This window comes from Erinaceus europaeus, chromosome 4, assembly GCF_950295315.1.
Source record: "Erinaceus europaeus chromosome 4, mEriEur2.1, whole genome shotgun sequence".
Classification (NCBI taxonomy): domain Eukaryota; kingdom Metazoa; phylum Chordata; class Mammalia; order Eulipotyphla; family Erinaceidae; genus Erinaceus; species Erinaceus europaeus.
Window position 1 is genome coordinate 95,681,580 of NC_080165.1, and position 19,166 is coordinate 95,700,745.

At 53.4% G+C, this 19,166-nt stretch overlaps 1 protein-coding gene across 1 annotated transcript; it reads left to right on the forward strand.

The window, feature by feature from the left end:
- Positions 1-1,685: 1,685 nt before the first annotated feature.
- RASD2 (RASD family member 2) lies at positions 1,686-17,977 on the forward strand. Its single transcript, XM_007535677.3, has 3 exons — positions 1,686-2,320; positions 6,226-6,505; positions 15,444-17,977. The coding sequence occupies exons 2-3, from the start codon at positions 6,235-6,237 to the stop codon at positions 15,971-15,973; spliced, it is 801 nt and encodes a 266-aa protein (XP_007535739.1). The 5' UTR covers positions 1,686-2,320; positions 6,226-6,234; the 3' UTR covers positions 15,974-17,977.
- Positions 17,978-19,166: the final 1,189 nt, after the last annotated feature.

The window sequence follows — 19,166 nt, forward strand, 5'->3', positions numbered from 1 at the left end:
TTCCGAGAGGCAGAGTCTAGACACAGAAAGAGCCCTGGACTGGACTCCTGCCAGCTGCCAGCTAGGTGACAACGACCACATCTCCCTGCCCCTCTGAGAATCCAGAATGTGAAACCCATTGTACAGAAACAAAAGCAAAAACAAACAAACAAACTACATCAAGGTGCAGAGAAATTCAATAATGGTCCAAGGCCAGTTTTTGGGGGGAGACTTAAGAGGTAGAACTTGCCCTCCAATGCCTGCCAACAGGTGGGAAGACAGACCAGTGGAGGGAGGACTGGCAGGCAACCCTCAGGCCCTAAATTCTGGAAGTGAGTCTGATATAAAGAACTGTGCTGCCTCCCAGAACATTGCTGAGAACATTCTTTTGAGGGGGAGAGGGGAAGGGAAGGAGGCAAAGTTTTGGAACCTTAAACCCAAGTGATTTCACTGCTCCTAGATAGCTTTGAACTTAGAGACACACAGAGAAAGACTGAGAGATAGGGAGAGACACCACACTACCAGAGCTTGCTCCGTACCATGGGTACTTCTTACTGCAGTGTCCCAACTCAAATCCAGGCCTTTTAGGGCGGATGGAAAAGACATGCACCCTACCTGATGGACTTGCTCCCTCTCCCTCTAGAGAAGATTCTCCTCAGTTCTCAGGGTCCTGCCACCGGGGGAATAGCTTCCCCCCATCTCCCTTTGGAACTAAAAGCTCCTCTCTGGACAGTCTGACTCCCAGCCCCCAAATCCAACAACCTTGCTTTGTTTCTCTTGTGTTTATTTGTACTCTCACCTTCTATTTATGGCAAGTGATATTGGTTTCCCATTAAAGGCAATGACTTAACTATTCTTTAAGAAAACACATGTTTTAAGGAGGGGAGGGGAAGAAAGTAGATCTTAGATGGAAGAAAATATTAAGTGATCTGACTTGCGGGGTGCAGAATGAGGTCCGCCCCAGCCCAGCCCAGCCCATCATCTGCATGTAGTATGTGTATGTGTTGGGGGGATGGAGCTGCCCTGGGGGTGCAAGGCGCTGCGGGGACAAGGTGACTCGGTGGCCGCTCCTGCCTGCACGTGTGCGGCCCATGTGTCCCCCCGTGGTGACCTCCGCGGCCTCCCCGGATTCCCGCGAAGCAGGGCGGCGGGCAGGTGGCGGGCGCGCTGACCACGGCCCCAGCGCGGGTCACCTGCGGACAGCGCCGCGTGCCGGGCTTAAGCGCGTGCGCACACGTCAGCCTCCCCGGCCCATGCGGCCTTCCGGTCACGGTGCGCGCGCCCCACACTCCCCCCGCCACGGCCCCAGGCCCCACGCTCCCCGGCACGCGGAGCGCCAGACAACGGCGTGCGGGGGCGGGGCCTGGCTCTGGTCCGAACTCCCATTGGCCGGCGCGGGCCGGGGGGCGTGGCCCGGGGCTGGGCTGCAGAGGCGGGCTGGCGGGGCGCAGGGGGTCCTTCGGCTGCTCTTCTGACCGGGCTCCTGGGGACGCTGGGGCGGGGGGCCGCTGGCGGGAGCCGGGTCTGGGCCGCTTCTAGGCTGGACCCTTGACATCGCCCTACGGGGAAACAGAGGGGCGATCGCCCGCGGGAGAGGGAGAAGCCGGGACCCCAAAGAAAGTTATCATCTTCTGGGGGGCGGGGCCGGTGCAGGTGAAGTGGGGGGGGGGGGGACGGGGGAGGCGCCTCCTAACTGGGAGCCGAGAGGCCCCGGGGGCGGATTTCCAGGCTCCCTCCAGCTCGCGCGCCCCGCATCCTCGGCAGAGCTGGAGGGGACCCCTCCGCCCCGGGAGCGCTTCAGGGGTGCAGCATCCCGTCCTGCACCTGCCTGAAAGACCACTCTGGGGGCACGGAGGCGATAGTCCCAGCAGCCGGGCACGCACTCGCGGCCACTCCCGGGACACCCCCAGGGCCCCCAAGTCTGGAAGGACCGACCCGTGAGCCAGGGAGCCGCGCTAGCCGGCCGCAGCCCCGCAGACCCGCAGCCCCGCAGACCCGGCGGGGGACGGCCCCGCGCCCCGGGCACCTGGCTCAGCAGGAGCTCCCCGGGCCGGGGCAGGGCGGGGCCGGCGGCGGCGAGCCCCAGCCCGCCCGGAGCCCGCGCCCCTCCGCGTCTGCGGAGCCCGCCGATGGGACCCCCGCGCCCCGCGCCCCCTCTCCCAGCCGCGCCCAGTCCGAAGCCCCGAGCCACGCGGAGGAGGAGCCCGGCGGCGCAGTGACCCGGGAGCCGCCGCAGACTCGGGAAGGCTCGGCCGACCGAGAGCCGGGCGCCCCCCCGCACCTGCCGGCGCGCCCCGCCAGCCCCCCCAGCTGCGCCAGAGGCCTGGCCCGCCACCCCCAGGTAGGAGCGGGGCGCCCGTACCGGGCCGGGGTGGGATGGGGAGGCTCGGGAGAAGGACGAGCTTTCCACGAGCTGGGAAAGTTAAACAGCTGGGGCAGCTGGCGTGTGCCTGGCTGGGTGCTCCGCTCTCCCCCAGAAGGAAGGAAAGACTTAGCTTTTAAGGCAAGGCAGGCTAGACTCCCAGAACACCCACCCACACAGGAGATCTGGGGCCCCAGCTCATTTAACTGTGAGGCTCGGGAGAGAAGAGGGTTCACTTTCCCCTTCTTCCCCAGCTAGTTTCCACTGCAAAGCCCCAGGGTCTAGAATAGAACCGGGGTGCCAACATCCTCCCCCTCGTGCCCCCAGGCCTTCTCTGAGCAGGGGAGCCCCTTCCCCATCCAGACCTCCTTGGGCTATTTTTCTGCAATGGTCCAAGGAGTGGGTTTCTTGGGCCATTTCTTTCCTCTGGCTAAAGGACTGACTGCCCGGGCACACCCCAACGACCTTTGCAGGAGGGTCCCGGGGGGTCAGCAGCTCATGGCAAGTGGGAAGGGGCTGCCAGCTCTGGAACCCAGGATTCAGGTGGCCCCAGGTAACAGAGAGGCAGGGTGGGGTGTCCAGGCCTTCTGCCTGCTCTCCTTGGCTGCCAGGAGCAAGGGCCACTGAGAAAAAGCTGGCTTGCTCCATGCTGGGAGCCACAGCAGGCTCTGGATTGCTCACTGGCCTGGGGCCACACTCGGGGGTGTGGGGTGTGTGTGGCTGGAATCCATGTGCTGCCCCCCACCACCTCCCCAGGCCTTTGCTCAGGGTTTCCCTGCCCAGAGCTCCAGCCTGCCTGCTTTCTGCCTCCCTGAGCTACCAAGGCTTTACAGAACCGCAGGACTCCCAGGGGTGGGTGAGGGGTGTGTGTGTGGGGGGGGGGGGGTTGCACCTGAGGCTGGGAGGCTGGGACACACACTGATGGAGGAGGACTGAGGTGTGTGGGAGGAAGCAGTGGGGGCTGGGGGTGCTCAGTGGAGGAGGACACACCCACACTCTCCCTGGCAGGTGGTGGTGGTGGTGGAGGAGTGCATCTGCAGACACCCACCCTCAGCGCCTGGAGGAAATGGGGAGGGAGAGTGGGAGAGGATAGTGGGCTTCAGGGGTCACCCCCCTCCCCCCCTCCCAGGGCCTCTCTGAGTCACAGTTTGGGGAAGGACTGCAGTTTGGCTCCAGGCTGATTTTGAAGGAGGTGATACAGGCAAGAGCTCCTTTGGAACCAGGCTAGATCCTAATCCTGGGTTGTTCTCACCAGCATGAACAGGGCCAGTGGGAGGGCCCCCTTCAGCACCCCCATAGGCCTGGCTGTGGAGAGGACTCTAGTGAGGCTCACCCAACTCCCAGCACCCAGCTCCCAGGAACCAGTGTGAGGGATACCTGTTTGGCCTGGCTGCTGCTCTCACAGAAGCTCCCCATTTCTACTCTGGGGTTACCCATCTCCCAGCTGCCCCGACAAGAAGCCCATAGCTCCTTGTGGCCCCCATTCTCAGGGCCTCTGGGCTGGGACTCTGAGCCTGTCTGCTCCACAGCACCTCCTTTGGGGGCTGGCAGGAGGCCATACACAGAACACTGTCTCCTGGCAGCCCACAGTTTGGGCCCCTCTTAAAGTCCCGCTTGCCTAGAGCCGTATGAAGGAGGAGAAAGCCCCCAATTTCTTTCTGAACCCCACCATGCCCCAGCCTGCTATCAGGCTCCCTCAAGCTCTAAGTCACTATCTGAGCCCACAGCCCTGGAGAAGGCGGCTAGGACAGGCTGGGACAGGGACAAACAGGGACCTGCAGCCCTATCCCCTCTCTGCGGGAACAGAGGTGGCCACACTGGCTTGCCCAGAGCCCAGCTCCCTACACAGGGTCTCAGGGAGGCTGGCTGTCCCTCCCTGAAGGACACTGACAAGTAAGTGCTCACTGTCTTGTCTTTGCTGTCCCTGCTCCCACCCATCCACCCATGGATGCACACACAAGGTGCAGAGACCACCTAGGCACATCCAGGCAAGGCAGAGTTGAAGGAAGAGGCTTTGGACCAGCCCAAAGGCAGATCCCTCTTCCATTCATCTCCATCCTAATCCTGGGTTGAGTGCACTCACTGCCACCTTGGGGACAGATGCTGATGTAGCTTCAGGCACATTGGAGGCAGCTTACTATTGGACTCAGGCTTACTATCCTGGCTTCTCCATTAACCAAGTCCTCTGAACAGCAGGACACTTATTTGTGAAATGGTGATAGCATGCGCCTCTCAGGGAGTTGGGGAGATAGTGCCCGGGGCAGACTGCTGGGGACAGAATTGCTGACTGTGTGACATGCAGTCAGGGACTGTTCTCTCTGTGCTTCAGCATCCTCATCTATCCATCAAGGCATCCACCAGCCTTCTGGGATGATGCAGGACAGCCCGAGTCAGCACTGAGAACATTCATGTTAACTGCCAAGGAAATGTCAGCTGTGATCATTGCTTGGTATTTAGCACAGTGCTTGGCACCTGGTGAGGACTTGGGGAACAGGGGCTACCACCCCTTTTTTTCTGGCACCTCCTAACAAAGGGGTTTGTGCACAGATGCTGGTCTCCAAAGTGCTCCCACCTGCACTCCTGTCAGAAGGTTTGGCCTGCCAATTGTGGGAGACACCAGGGTCTCTTGGCCTCTCGGCAGATGTGGAAAATGAGGACACTCGAGAAAACCTTGGGGCAGAGGGATAAGGCACTCCAGACTACTGACAGGAGTCCCTGGGGGAGAAGACCAGGCCCATGTATCAGCCCACTAGAAATTAGATGTCACCTATGAGCAAATGAACTTTACCAAGGCAGATCCCACCTTCCCACCCAGGTGGCTGTCTCATGCAGTGTCCACCTCCCCAGGGCAGGCAGGAGGGGTTTCAGCAGGTTTGGGCTCCAGTTCATTTCCTCTTCCCTGCCGATGGGTAGAGGAATCAGACAGGCCTGCAGAGAGGAGGTGATTTTGAGTCGGAGCCTGAAACATAAAGGGAAGAGTAAGGCCTGGGCCCACAAGGGACTAGCATGAGCTAAATAGGAGAGGCAGGGCTCAGAACCCAAACTGATTAGGGAGACTGGGGTTCCCAGGTGCTGGAGTAGGGTGCTGGGCTGTGAATGGCCTTTGGGGTGGGTCCCATGGTGCCCCTGGTGGTTTGTTTTACCACTAGCTATGTTTGGGGTTTGGGTCTATTTCCACCTCTTCCACAAGGCTCATGTAGAAAGTTCTGGATGTAGGTGCCCCAAAATGAGGAGCATTTGGAGTAGGGGGTAGCTCACAGGGCATTTCTCTTGTCCCAGTCTTGTCCTTCTTCCCAGGAGGGCCAGGGCACCCCAAGGTGCCAGACAGGCTCACTCATGCCTCCCCCACATCAAGATTCAGGACCTCAGCCTGAGCGAGGGAGGAGGCTTCATGGGCACTAGACTGACCCATCTCCACTGCTCACCATGCACTGAGTCCATTACAGCAATCCCACCAGCTGAGTCCGTTTTACAAATGGGAAAGTGATTCCTGGGGAGGCTCAGCACCTTGCTTGAAAACCACAGTGATCTAAGGCCGGTGAAACAGCTCACTTGGATAGTGCACTGCTTTGCTGTGTCTGAGACCCAGGTCTGAGTCCAGTCCCTTGCTGCTTTCAAGGAAGCCTCTACCTACAAACAGACAAAAATAGTGAGTGACAGAGAGGAATATCGTGCCAGCAGTCCCCATGCTGGAATAAACCAGCAAATAGATGAAATGAAGGGCAAGGAAGTAGACGAGGAAAGAGAGAAGACAGGTATGTGAGTGAGCAGACATTCAAAGCCCCCTGGGAGAACCCCAGGCCAGGTTCCTGGTTTACTGAGAGAAACCCCGGCCCTCCTGGGGAGGAGCCCAGGACCCTGCTGATACCCCTCTTCTGCTGCAGCCCCGAACCATGATGAAGACCTTGTCCAGTGGCAACTGCGCGCTCAGCGTGCCGGCCAAGAACTCCTACCGCATGGTGGTGCTGGGCGCCTCACGTGTGGGCAAGAGCTCCATTGTCTCTCGCTTCCTCAATGGCCGCTTTGATGACCAGTACACGCCCACCATTGAGGACTTCCACCGCAAGGTCTACAACATCCGAGGCGACATGTACCAACTGGACATCCTCGACACATCCGGCAACCACCCCTTTCCCGCCATGCGCCGCCTCTCCATCCTCACAGGTGGGCACTGGCCAGGGGAAGCCCACCCAGGGTCCCATTGGCCTGGCCGGGTGGACTGCCTGCTGGCAACTGCTGGGGGGCTTCCAGCTCAGGAAGGGGATGCAGGCACAGCGTTGGGCCCCTCCCTCCCCAGGGGAAAAGAATGGTGTTGGGCTGGCACGTCCTCCTCTGGGTCCCAGGATCTGTGTTCTAGGCTCAGTGTCCTGGTGCCCCAGGCCACTGTCACTTGTTAGAGAGGAGGGGATTGGGGCCAGGTGGAGATGCACCTGGTTAATCACACATGTTGCAGTGTGCAGGGACTGAAGTTCAAGCCCTTGGTCCCCATGAGTGGTGAAGCAGGGCTGCAGGTGTCTCTCTATCTCCCCCTCCTCTCTCAATTTCTCTCTGTCTTTATACAATAATAAATAAATATGGTTTGGTTTCTTTTTAAAAGAAATTATTTAAAAAAGAGAGAGAGTGGAGGGGACACTTCATCCAGGCCATGGTCTGGTCACCATGTCAGTAAGGGTGGTGGTAGTGACGTACACCAAGAGTGACAGACACACTTGTAATTTAAATATATGTAGATATATTTCATTTGTTTTATTTTAATGAGAGGGAGAAAGATACTTAAAGAGATCAGAGAGCACTGCTCAGCTCTGGTTTTTTTTAAAAAAATTTTATATTTATTTATATCCTTTTGTTGCCCTTGTTTTGTTGTAGTTATTATTATTGTTGTTGATGTCATTGTTGGATAGGACAGAGAGAAATGGAGAGAGGAAGAGAAGACAGAGAGAAGGAGAGAAAGATAGACATATGCAGACCTGCTTTACGGCCTGTGAAGTGACTCCCCTGTAGATGGGGAGCCGGGGGCTCAAACTGGGATCCTTATGCCAGTCTTTGCGCTTTGTGCCACGTGTGCTTAACCCGCTGTGCTACCACCCAACTCCCTCAGCTCTGGTTTATAGTGCTGCAGGAGATTGAACCTGAGACTTTGTGTGGAGTCTCAGGCATGGAAGTCATTTTGTAGAACCATCATGCTGTCTCCTCTGCCCCCTCTCCCCCATAATTTTTTTTTCTGCCACAGGGTTTATTTCTGGGACTCAGTGTTAACATAACAAACCCATCACTCCTGGAGGCCATTCCTCCCCCACCTTTTTTTTTGTTTGTTTGTTTGCTTCTATTTTATTTGACAGGACAAAGAATTGAGAGGGGAGAGGGAGACGAAGGGAGAGAGAAAAAGAGACACCTGCAGACCTGCTTCACCACTGTGAAGCATACCCCCTGTGTATGGGGAGTGGGGTCTCGAACCCAGACCCTTGTGCATGGTGATGTGTGTGCTTTACTGGGTATGCCAGCACCTGCTCCCCTTTAATTTTTTAAAAAATATATTTTAATTATTTTGGATAGATACGGAAATTGAGAGGGAAAGAGGAGATAGGGAAGGAGGGAGAAAGAGACACCTGAAGCTTTGTTCCACTGCTCATGAAATTTCCTTTCTCTGCAGGTGAGGAGCAGGGGCTTGCACCCAGGTTCTCTTGCACTGTAATTTGTGCGCTTAACCAGGTGTGCCACTAGCTGGCCCCAAGAGAAACACCCACTGTCGCACTGTCTGTCCCATCAGTCCTCACAGTGAACCCAGGAGACAGGTGTTTGCCTGCATTTTACAAATGGGGAGACCTAGAGAGGTCGAGATGCTCCAGGCAGAGTGTATATAGGTGTAACACAGCTGGGGCGTGGCAGGCTGGCTCCCAAGCTTCCCAGGCTGCTGGGGCAGTGGGCAGGGATGGGCAACCTGGCAGAGATGTAGGGGGAGCTGAAGCTGTGGGTCCCAGCCATCACTAACTCTCACCAGGCGGATTCAAGGATTGACTGAGAAGGCAGACCCAAAATCTGACTTTGCTGGGTCGGAAGCCTGATTTGGGTCCAGTTTGGCCAGTGCTTTTCTCCCTCTGCACCCTGGTTTCCCCACCTGGATGTTATCTTCACCTCAGCACCCCTCCCAGAGGTCACTAAAGAGAATTGGGCTGATGTAGAACCAGCATTTATGATACTCATGGTGTATTCCAAGCCAAACCCCTTTTATCTCTGGGCAGCGGTGAGGAAAGGGAGGATCAAACAAGCAACCCCCAGTTAAAAATAAAATAACCACTCCCCCAATGTAAGATATATCCCTGCCCTCATGCCCCTGGCTCCTGGTCCCCCTCACTTGGGGTCTAGTCCTTGAATGTCCCTCCTCAGGCAGATGGCTTCTTTTCCTGGGTAGTCCTTGCTGACTGTCTGACCTAGATGACTGTGGGAACCCCCCTTCCAAGAGGCCCCCCCATTTTGGAGAGGAATAGAGCGAGCCCTGGTTCAAGCCCTGGCTTCACCCCATGGTGGCTTAGATGCATGACTTAGTGTCCCCACTACTCCCTGAAGTGTAACATCCAGGACTGAAGGGAAGGGGGAGGTGGCAGGGGCTTCCAGCACACAGTACGTGTTGCAGGCATGTGAGTTCTCCATGCCGTGGGGAGGGACTGGGTGTCTACCCATAGCAACCAGGCTGGTGTGAACAGTGGGGAGAGATGTGAAGCAAAACCATATGTAAATTTCCCAAATGGACTCTGGGTTACACAAGAGGGCAGGAACATAGTTCACTGGGGTAGTGTGCAACCCAGATTCAAGCCCAGCCCCTGACACACTAAAGGAAGCTTCAATGCTCTGGTCTCTCTTTTTTTTTTTTTTTAATTTTTTATTTAAGAAAGGATTAGTGAACAAAAACATAAGGTAGGAGGGGTACAACTCCACACAATTCCCACCACCCAATCCCCATAACTCACCCCCTCCCATGGTAGCTTTCCCATTCTCTAGCCCTCTGGGAGCATGGACCCAGGGTCGTTGAGGGTTGCAGAAGGTAGAAGGTCTGGCTTCTGTAATTGCTTCCCCGCTGAACATGGGCGTTGACTGGTCGGTCCATACCCTCAGTCTGCCTCTCTCTTTCCCTAGTAAGGTGTGTCTCTGGGGAAGCGGAGCTCCAGGACACATTGTGCTCTGGTCTCTTTCTTGTACTGTCTCTTATTCTCTTTCTCTCTCTCTGCTTCTCTACCTCTCTAAAAACCAAACAAACAAAAAACCATGCACACTAACGCAGACCCTTTCAAACCTGTAGTAAGCTACCAAACTCTGTCCGTTTCTGCTCCCAGCTCAGGGGCCCCAGCCCCCTCCCTAGACTCCTGTTTTTTGTTCCCAGAACAGAGAGAGTTTGGGTCTGTTCTTGTCACATGCACGTATCATTCCGGGCACATCTGCCTGCTGCTGGCGGTCTTGCTCTGGCTCCAGCTCCCTCCCTGCTTGGTACTGGTGCAGACGCTGCTCATGGCCATTCATCCTCCTCCAGCTGCCAGGTCATGGCAGCCTGGTACCACAGTCCTGCATTTGAATGTGTCAGGGCCTGGAGTTCTCAGGGGCCCGGATCTGCCCGATGGAAAGAAGGGTGGTCAGCAGGGCTCTGCTTCATGAGCAAGTGCCTTTCTGAGCAGCCCACTCCATCTTTTCTCCCACCCCAGCCAAATCAGCCCTCCACCCCACCCCTCCCTCAGTTTCCTCATCTGTGAAACTTGAGTATTGGCCATTCACTGCAGCTTCTTTCCTTTCCCTATTCCCTTCTACCTTTTTCTCTTTTCTCCCTCCCTCCCTCTATTTCTTTTTTCTATTTTTTAATTTGTGATTGCAATTGTCAGCTGCTGGAATTATAGGATTACAGGGTATAGTTCCACACCACACCCACCACCAAGGTTCTGTGTTCCCACCTTCCCAGCTCTCAAAGATAACCATCATAGTTCTCACAAGTCTTAGAAACTGTTTGCTTCTGCCTACCCGCCAGCTTCTTAAGGTGAGAAAGGGACTGTAAATGGGAGGAGCAGTATGATCTGTGAGTTGAGGTGTATCGTGGACCCTCTTTAACCCACCTACTCCCCACTGCCACCTGCACAATCCTTGCTTTAGACATGAAGGCCAGCCTTTTATTATTATTATTTTAAATATTTTTATTGCCACCAGCACTATCACTTGGGCTTGGTGCCTATGAGATGAATCCACCTCCCCATTCTTCTTTTTCTTTTTGATATAGACAGAAAAATTGAAGGGAGAAGAGGAGGTAGGATGGGAGAGAGAGGGACACCTACAGCACTACTTCACCACTTATGAAGTTTCCTCCCTCCAGGTGGGGACCAGAGGCTGAACCCATGTTCTTAAACATAGAATGTGTGCACTCAACCATGTGAGCCACTACCCAGCCTGATTCTTTATTATTGTTGTTGTTGTTGTTATTACATTGCCACCAGGGTTATCACTGGGGTAAATCCACTGCTTCCAGTGACTTTTCTTTTCCCTTTCCCCTCTCTCTTTCTTTCTCCCTCCCTCCCTCCCTTCCTTCTTAAATTTTATTGCCATCAGGATTATTGTTGGGACCCAATGCCAAGACTGAATCCACTGCTCCTGGTGGCCTTTTTTTTTTTTCTTCTAGTTTATTATTTGATGGAACAGAGAGCAATTGAAAGGGGAGGGGGAAATAGAGAGGGAGAGAGAAAGACACCTCAGACCTGCTTCACTGCAGGTGAAGTGTTCCCCCTGCAAGTAGAGAGTGGGGGCTGAGCCCAGGTCTTTATCCATGGTAACATGAACTCTACTGAGTACAGTGCGTGGTGCAGAGACCTTGTGGTCCTGTGGGGTAGGGTTGGGTGTGAGGCAGCATGTGTGCACTTCTTTGCCCCTGGTTCCTACAGGCGGCAGAGAGCAGCCCTGTGCTAGAGAGTTACTTTTTTTTTTTTTTCTTCCACATGAGAGTACTGCTCAGCTCTGGTGTATGGTGGTACTGGGGATGGAACCAGAGCCTCAGGCATGAAAGTCCTTTGACAGAACCATTATGCTGTTTCCTCCTCCCCTCACCAAGAGCTCAGGGGTTCCAGGACCCAAGAGGAATCAGGAAAAGAGAACAGGCGTGGGAGCGTGTTAAGCACAAGTGGCACAAAGTGCAAAGACCAGCGTAAGGATACCAGTTCTAGCCCCCGGCTCCCCACCTGCCAGGGGAGTCACTTCACAGCGGTGAAGAAGGTCTGCAGGTGTCTGTCTTTCTCTCCCCCCTCTGTCTCCCCTCCTCTCTCAATTTCTCTCTGTCCTATCCAACAACGATGACATCAGTAACAACAACAATAATAACTAGAACAATAAAACAACAAGGGCAACAAAAGGAACTAAATAAATAAATATAATAATAATATTAAATAATGTAAAAAAGAGAACAGGCCTGAGGCACATGGCCCTTGTTCTCACCATCATTTGTACACCCAAGGCCAGCAGACTGGGGACCCCTCTCTCTGCATGGCCTCCTAGCTGCCCACACAACTAGGCCTCAGGCTGTGCTTCACTTGAGTGGGGCAGAGGGGGGAAACAGAGGCTGAGAGAGGCTACATAATCTGCTCAAGGCCAGGTGCTTAGGGAGTGGGAGAGGGGACCGGTGATGCCAGCCGGTCTGAAGCCCTACTCACTCTGAAATTGGTATTGTTTTTGAGTTTGGGGGTGTGCACAGACCCAGACAGGACAGACCTTCCCTCCCCACCACTTATCATGGAGATTGCATTATTTTAATTTATTCATTCTTTACAATTTTTTTCCTCCTTTTTAAATTCAAGATTTAACAAAGTTTTACAAAATGGTAGGATTTCAAGGGTATGATTAATTTCATGCCCATGCATAGCATGTGTGAATCATCATACCCTCTTCTAAAGATTTCTGCCCCCCCCCAGTCCCCACCCCCTCATCATCACCAGAGTTCTCACAAAGTCCAGGAGATAGTTTGGTTATAATTATTTTGCAAGTTCATTTGCTTCAGTTCTTTATATTCCACATATGAGTGGAACTGTTCAGTCGTGGTCCTTTACCTCTTATTTTGCTGAGCATAGCCACCTCCAGTTTCCTTCACTGTGTTCCAAATGATATTTATTGGATAGAGACAGAGAGAAACTAAGAAGGAAAGGGGGAGTAGAGAGGGAGAAAGAGAGACACCTGCATCACTGTTTCACCATTCATGAATCTTCCGTCCTACAGGGGAGAACGGGGGCTTGAACCCAAGTCCTTGTGCATGGTGACTTGTGCACTCAACCCAGTGTACCACCACCCAGCCCCTTGTGTTCTGAATGATACAGTCCCATCTTTTCCCACTGCAGTGTAGTGTCGCATTGATAGTCTATCCCATGACTTCTTTATCCAGCCATCTCTCACTGGGCATTTAAGTTGCTTCTTTTTTTTCAGCTACTGGGACTAGTTCACAGCTGCGTTACTTCCTTCTCTCTCTCTCTCTCTTTATTAGTTATTTAGTACTTATTTACAAAATTACAAGATAACGGGTACAACTTCACACTGTTCCCACCACCAGAGTTCTGAATCTTCAGCCCCTCCATTGTAAGCTACAGCAGTTCTCCCAAGGTTGCAGATATGGGTCAACTATTATTTCTACAACCATCTTTCTATATTTGTATAAATTTGTCCTTTTGGGGGAGTGTTTCATCTTCTCTTCCAAATCACATTGACACCTATTATTACATCTAAATGTCCCCCCCCCTTTTCTTCTTTCTTTCTGGTTCCTGATGAAGTTGGGAGTTCAGAGCCCTCTGGATATCTTCCTCCTATCACTTCTCTCCCACTGGGAGTATGGATCAAAATTGTTTATGGGGCACAGAAGGTAGAAGTTCTCGTTTCTATAATTGGTTCTACACTGGACATTGGCAGGTTGATCCATACCTCCAGCCTGTTTCTATCTTTCCTAGTGGGGCAGGGCTCTGAAGCAGTGAGGTTCCAAGAAACATTAGTGAGATCATCTGCCCAGGGAAGTCAGGATGGAATCATAGGGTCTGCAAATTGGTGGCTGAAAAGCAGCAAGATACAAAATGGGATAAAATGATTAATGAACAGGAAACAAAAAGTAGGAGCAGAGCAGGTGGGAATAGTGACCTTAGGGTGGAAGTCCATTGGGGCATCCTGCCCTGCCACTCAAGGAATATTGGTCCTGAAATGAGTGCAGCCTACAATGTTCCCAGCTGTGGCCATGAACTGTGAGCTCAGCCCAATGGGGACTCAGAGGTTACACAGGCTCTTCTGTTAAATATAAATCAACCTGTCTATCTATATGCATATATATATAGACATACATGCATACATATGGGTCCTAGATCAGTTGGATGGGGCAGTTACTTTTATTTATAGATGTTTTTTCAAGAACAGGAGCTAACTTTCTAGCCCTTTTATCTACTCTGACACCATCTTCTCAGACAATATTTTTGCCCAACTCCATGTTAACTATAAAACTCAAGCAAGGGAGTCGGGCTGTAGCGCAGCGGGTTAAGCACAGGTGGCGCAAAGCACAAGGACCGGCATAAGGATCCCGGTTCGAACCCCGGCTCCCCACCTGCAGGGGAGTCGCTTCACAGGCGGTGAAGCAGGTCTGCAGGTGTCTATGTTTCTCTCCTCCTCTCTGTCTTCCCCTCTTCTCTCCATTTCTCTCTGTCCTATCCAACAACGACAACAACAATAATAGCTACAACAACAACAACAACAAAAAAAACAAGGGCAACAAAAGGGAATAAATAAAATAAATATTAAAAAAATTAAAAAAAAAAACTCAAGCAAAAAAAACTATAATAGTCGTGGGCTTCTAAGAACATCATTACTTGTTTATTGTTACCCAGAGCACGCATGCCTCAGCTCTGGCTTCTGGTGGTGCTGGGGACTGAACCTGGATCTTGTAGCTTCAGGCACAAAGGTCTTTTGCATGATCATCATGCTACCTCCCCAGCCCCCAGAAACAGTGTCATTTGTTTTCCCTTCCCTTCCCTTCCCTTCCCTTCCCTTCCCTTCCCTTCCCTTCCCTTCCCTTCCCTTTCCTTTCTTCTTTATTTCTTTCTCTTTGCAACCAGGGTTATCACTAGGGCTCAGTGCTTCTCAGTGACCATTTTCTCCTTTGCTTTTTTTAAAAAAATATTTATTTATTTCCTTTTGTTGCCCTTGTTGTTTTATTGTTGTAGTTACTATTGATGTCATCGTTATTGGATAGGACAGAGAGAAATAGAGAGAGGAGGGGGAGAGAAAGATAGACACCTGTAGACCTGCTTCACCACCTGTGAAGTGATTCCCCTGCAGGTGGGGAGCTGGGGGCTCAAACTGGGATCAGGTGTGTCGCTGCTTGGCCCCTCCCTTTTTCCTTTATTTGATAAGACAGAAATTGAGAGAGGAGAGAGAGACCTGCAGTACTACTTCACTATTCATGAAGCTTCCCCCTACTGCAGGTGAGACCCAGGGGCTTGAACCTGGGTCCTTGAGTGCTGTAACGTATACTCAGCCAGGTGCACCACCACCCAGCCCCTGTCATCTGTTTTCTGTGGCAGTCTGCACATCTCCCACTCCGTCTCCAGCAGCACACAGAGAGAGTTTGCGTCAAGCTGGGCCTGTACGAGCCCAATAATGTCTCACAGGGAACTCAGTCCTGGGTTCAAGCCCCCACTTCTCATTAACAGGGGGATACTTTATGAATGATGAAGCAGGTCTGTAGGTGTCTATCTTTCTCGCTCGCTCCTGCTCAATCTCTACCTCCTTTCTCAATTTTTCTGTCCTATACAATGAAAATAGGAATAAAATAAAGAAAAAATGGCCACTGAGAGCAGTGGACTCATAGTGCTGGCACCAAGCCTTAGCAATATCCTTAGTGACAAAATAAATATTAATTTAAAAAGAGAGAGAGAGAATGCAACCCTCTGGGACTCAGTGTCCTGCTCTGGGAAATGGGGATGATGACACACAACTCACCTATATACAACCCTACACACATGCAAACACACACACACCATAGAGCGTCATGGGGGGCCCAAGGGTGACAGGTGTTAGAGGGACAGGGACTCACTGCCTGGCCTCCTTCACCCCACTGTAGGCGACGTCTTCATCCTGGTCTTCAGCCTGGACAACCGAGAGTCCTTTGATGAGGTGAAGCGGCTGCAGAAGCAGATACTGGAGGTGAAGTCCTGCCTGAAGAACAAGACCAAGGAGGCAGCCGAGCTGCCCATGGTCATCTGCGGCAACAAGAATGACCATGGCGAGCTGAATCGCCAGGTGCCAGCCATGGAAGCCGAGCTGCTGGTGTCAGGCGATGAGAACTGTGCCTACTTCGAGGTGTCGGCCAAGAAGAACACCAACGTGGACGAAATGTTCTACGTGCTCTTCAGCATGGCCAAACTGCCGCACGAAATGAGCCCTGCGCTGCACCGCAAGATCTCAGTGCAGTATGGTGATGCCTTCCACCCCCGGCCCTTCTGCATGCGCCGCGTCAAGGACATGGACGCCTACGGCATGGTTTCGCCCTTCGCCCGCAGGCCCAGTGTCAACAGCGACCTCAAGTACATCAAGGCCAAGGTCCTTCGGGAGGGCCAGGCCCGTGAGCGGGACAAGTGCACCCTCCAGTGAGAGGGCAGGTGCACGGGGAATCTGGCCAGTGCCTTCGGGAGGTGGCCTCAGACCTCCCCTGGCCAGACCCCACAATTGCATACCCTCAGCTGCCCCCCCCCAATCGGACACCCCAGCCGGACTCCAGCAGTAGTCTTGTGGGAAACCCTTGGGCATCGGGCTGTGGTACCCCAAACTCTGACCTCTGTACACCCTTCCACCTTGTCACCACTGCCTTCTGACCCTGCTTTCAGTGGCTGTGGCTCATCCCCAGGGTGTGGGGACATGGGGGGGTTGACAGATTTCTGCAAGCAGGTGATAGGGTGCTGGGAGACAGGCATCTAGATCCCCGAAGGGGCTCAGGACCCTTTTGGACCCTCCCTGGACTTGGAAGAAATGCCCAGGCTGGAGGGGGCCAAGATGACCTGCATCTGGTGGAAGTTTCTGGAACAATCACCAAGTAGAAGGCTTGTGACTGCCCCCCCTGGATCTCTGAGGACAAGTGGGAGAGAATGACAGCCATCCTGCTGTGAGACTTAGCTCAGCTTAGGTAGCACCAAGGAGCCCTGTCTTCTCCCTCCCTGCAGCCCACCCCCAGCTTCCCGACCCACAGCCCTTTATCCCTTGCCATGTCAGGCTCTGCTCTCCTGTCTGGCCCAGCCAGACCTGATGTTGATGCGGGAATCCCGGTAATCTGCTCAGACACACCCTTTCCCAAAGTACTTCTGGCCTCCAGGTCCCCTCCTCACCCCCGCCCCTGCTGGTTGTGTTTTGTCCTTGCAGCTATCCTGAGTTGTAGCGGTAGACAAGAAAACTGCTGCACTGTAAAAGCCTAGTGGCCCCTCCAGAGCCAGGTCTCCCAAAGTTCAGACCCACTGCTTCTGCTGGGGATGCTGTACCCCCAACCCCCAAAGGGCTCCCACTGCCCCGGAAAGGCTACATAGCTCATGGGAAGCTCTTCCAGCTGCTGTCCCCAGGCAGAAAGCTGCTGGCCCAGCAACAGTCCTGTCCTCAGTGTGTGCTTACTCCCTGAGCATTTACCCAGCACCCGCTGGGTACAGCCACACTGTGTGCTGGGAGACCAAGAGGGAGAGTCACACACCGAGGCCAGGCTCAGCTCTGTTGCCCTTGACCAGCCTGACCTCTGCTCTTGAAGCTATTGATTGGGGGGTGGGGGGAAGAGCAGTTGGGAGCCAAGCCTGGGAGCGATGAGGAGGAGGCAGGCTCCCCGGGAGTATCTTCCTCCAGCCTGGGGTTGGGCTGTGTAATGGCTACCTGGCTTGGTGGGATCTGAACCAGTAGACCAAAGCCTTGAATTAGCTTTTTCTGTTGTTGTTTATGGTGTTTCACCACTCCAGCTTCTGTTTTTTTTTTTTTTTTTTTCCCAGATAGAGTGAGACAGAGAGGCAGAGAGGGAAAGAAATCATAGCACTGAAGCAGCTTTCTTTAATGCTGTGGGAGCCAGGCTCCCACCTGGGAAGCATCCATGTCAAAGCAGCACACAACCCAAGGGAGCCATTGGCACGAGCTCTGGAAAGAGTCCGCTTTTTTTTTCTTTTTTGTATTTTAATCACTTAAAAGAAATACTGACACATAGGACCCTCAGGAACATCAGTGATCATCCAGTGAACTCAAGGCCTAGGGAGGGTGGGAGACTTGCCTCAGGTCACACAGCAAGTCCCAAGTAGCAGATGTCATGCTACCCCCTATCCCTCTGCCATTTTCTCAGCCCCTGGGGCCCATTAGGAAATTGAGGCATCTCCCACATGCCCCATTGCCCCAACTGAGTAGTGTTTGGGACTCCTCTAGACTCTTGTGTCATTTGCCCATGTACATACATGCACACACACATGACTGCACAGCTGTACACAGGCCCAGTCCTGCTCTTGGATCCCCTGCACCTCTGCCCACCGGCCCGGCAACAGCCGTGACCCGCTTCTTGCGCAGCCCTCCAAATGGTGCACCTGTGCACTGTGGCCCTGCTCTGTGTGCAAACCGAGTAAAGTGGGTTTGTTTTTAAGACGAGGCCTGGCCTGTGTGTTTTCTATGTTGTCCAGAGGCAATATGCTCCATTTCCAGTCTTGCAGGTCAGCACTGTACCCTTCAAGATAAGAGTCCATCAGGGAGGGCGGGGTTGAGTGGGGGGCGAAGGGAGGTAGTATCCTCCCTTGGCTGGGCCCTGGGGTAGGGTCTGAGCTGTCTATCCTTAGGGGAAGGGGAGTGGGGATGGGAGACAACCAGGACAGACAGGAGACATTCCTGTGGACAGTCAGCTTGTTGGGGTCATCATATGTCTTGAGTTCTGGAAGACTTCTCTAGCATCCCTTTGGCCCTTCCTGGGGAGGTATGGGCACTGTCTGAAGACACCTGGTGATTGAGATGGAGGATGCCCAATGAATACCCATGGGCAGACATCAGGGAGACTGCCAGACCCCCAGTACCCAGGGGTCACCCACCAAAATGTCGACAGTTGGCAGCCCCTCTCTGGGACCATTGATCCATGAGGCCAGGACAGGGTCCTGAGACCACTGAGACAGTTGGGACCACTGCTGGCCAGTGGTCATTACTCCTGGGTATACAGACCAAGTGCACCCTAGGAAGAAGTGAGATGTGACTTGGGGGTAGGGGTGGCAGGTACAGGCATGGGAAGGAGGCCACATCTTTGTGCCACCCAAGCAACCACTGCCTTGGACTGAGGTCCTGGCCAGCTGTGAGTGCCATGTCCATCTGGCCTCATGTCCCCCAGCTCTTATGATAAGACATGGGGTGGTATATTGTTTAGCTAGATCCCTGAGTCTTAGGTACCTTCTTGGGTTTTGCACCTGAGGCCAGTAGCATGCTCCACCCCTTTCCTCCTGGCCAACCTGTCTCCAAGAGAGGAGCTGGGCTACCGTCTGTTCTACTGTTTGTTCTGGAACTCTGCAGGCCTCTCAGATGATGTGTGTCTCAGGATGACACATAGGGATAAAAAGAAATATGAGGCCAAAGTAAGTTGCCCAGTTGGCCCAGGGTATGTGGGGCAGGAGAGTCTGGATGAGGGAGCTAAGGGCTCACGTAACAGAGACCTGCACACATATTCTGACACAAGGAAGGCTCAAGAGACTGTGAACATGGAACTCTCTCTAGGACTCTTTGCCAGAACCACACTATCATTTCACTGGATTGTAGAAAGGTGCCCAGCCGAGAATTGGTGCCAGCTAGCATGATTTCTGCA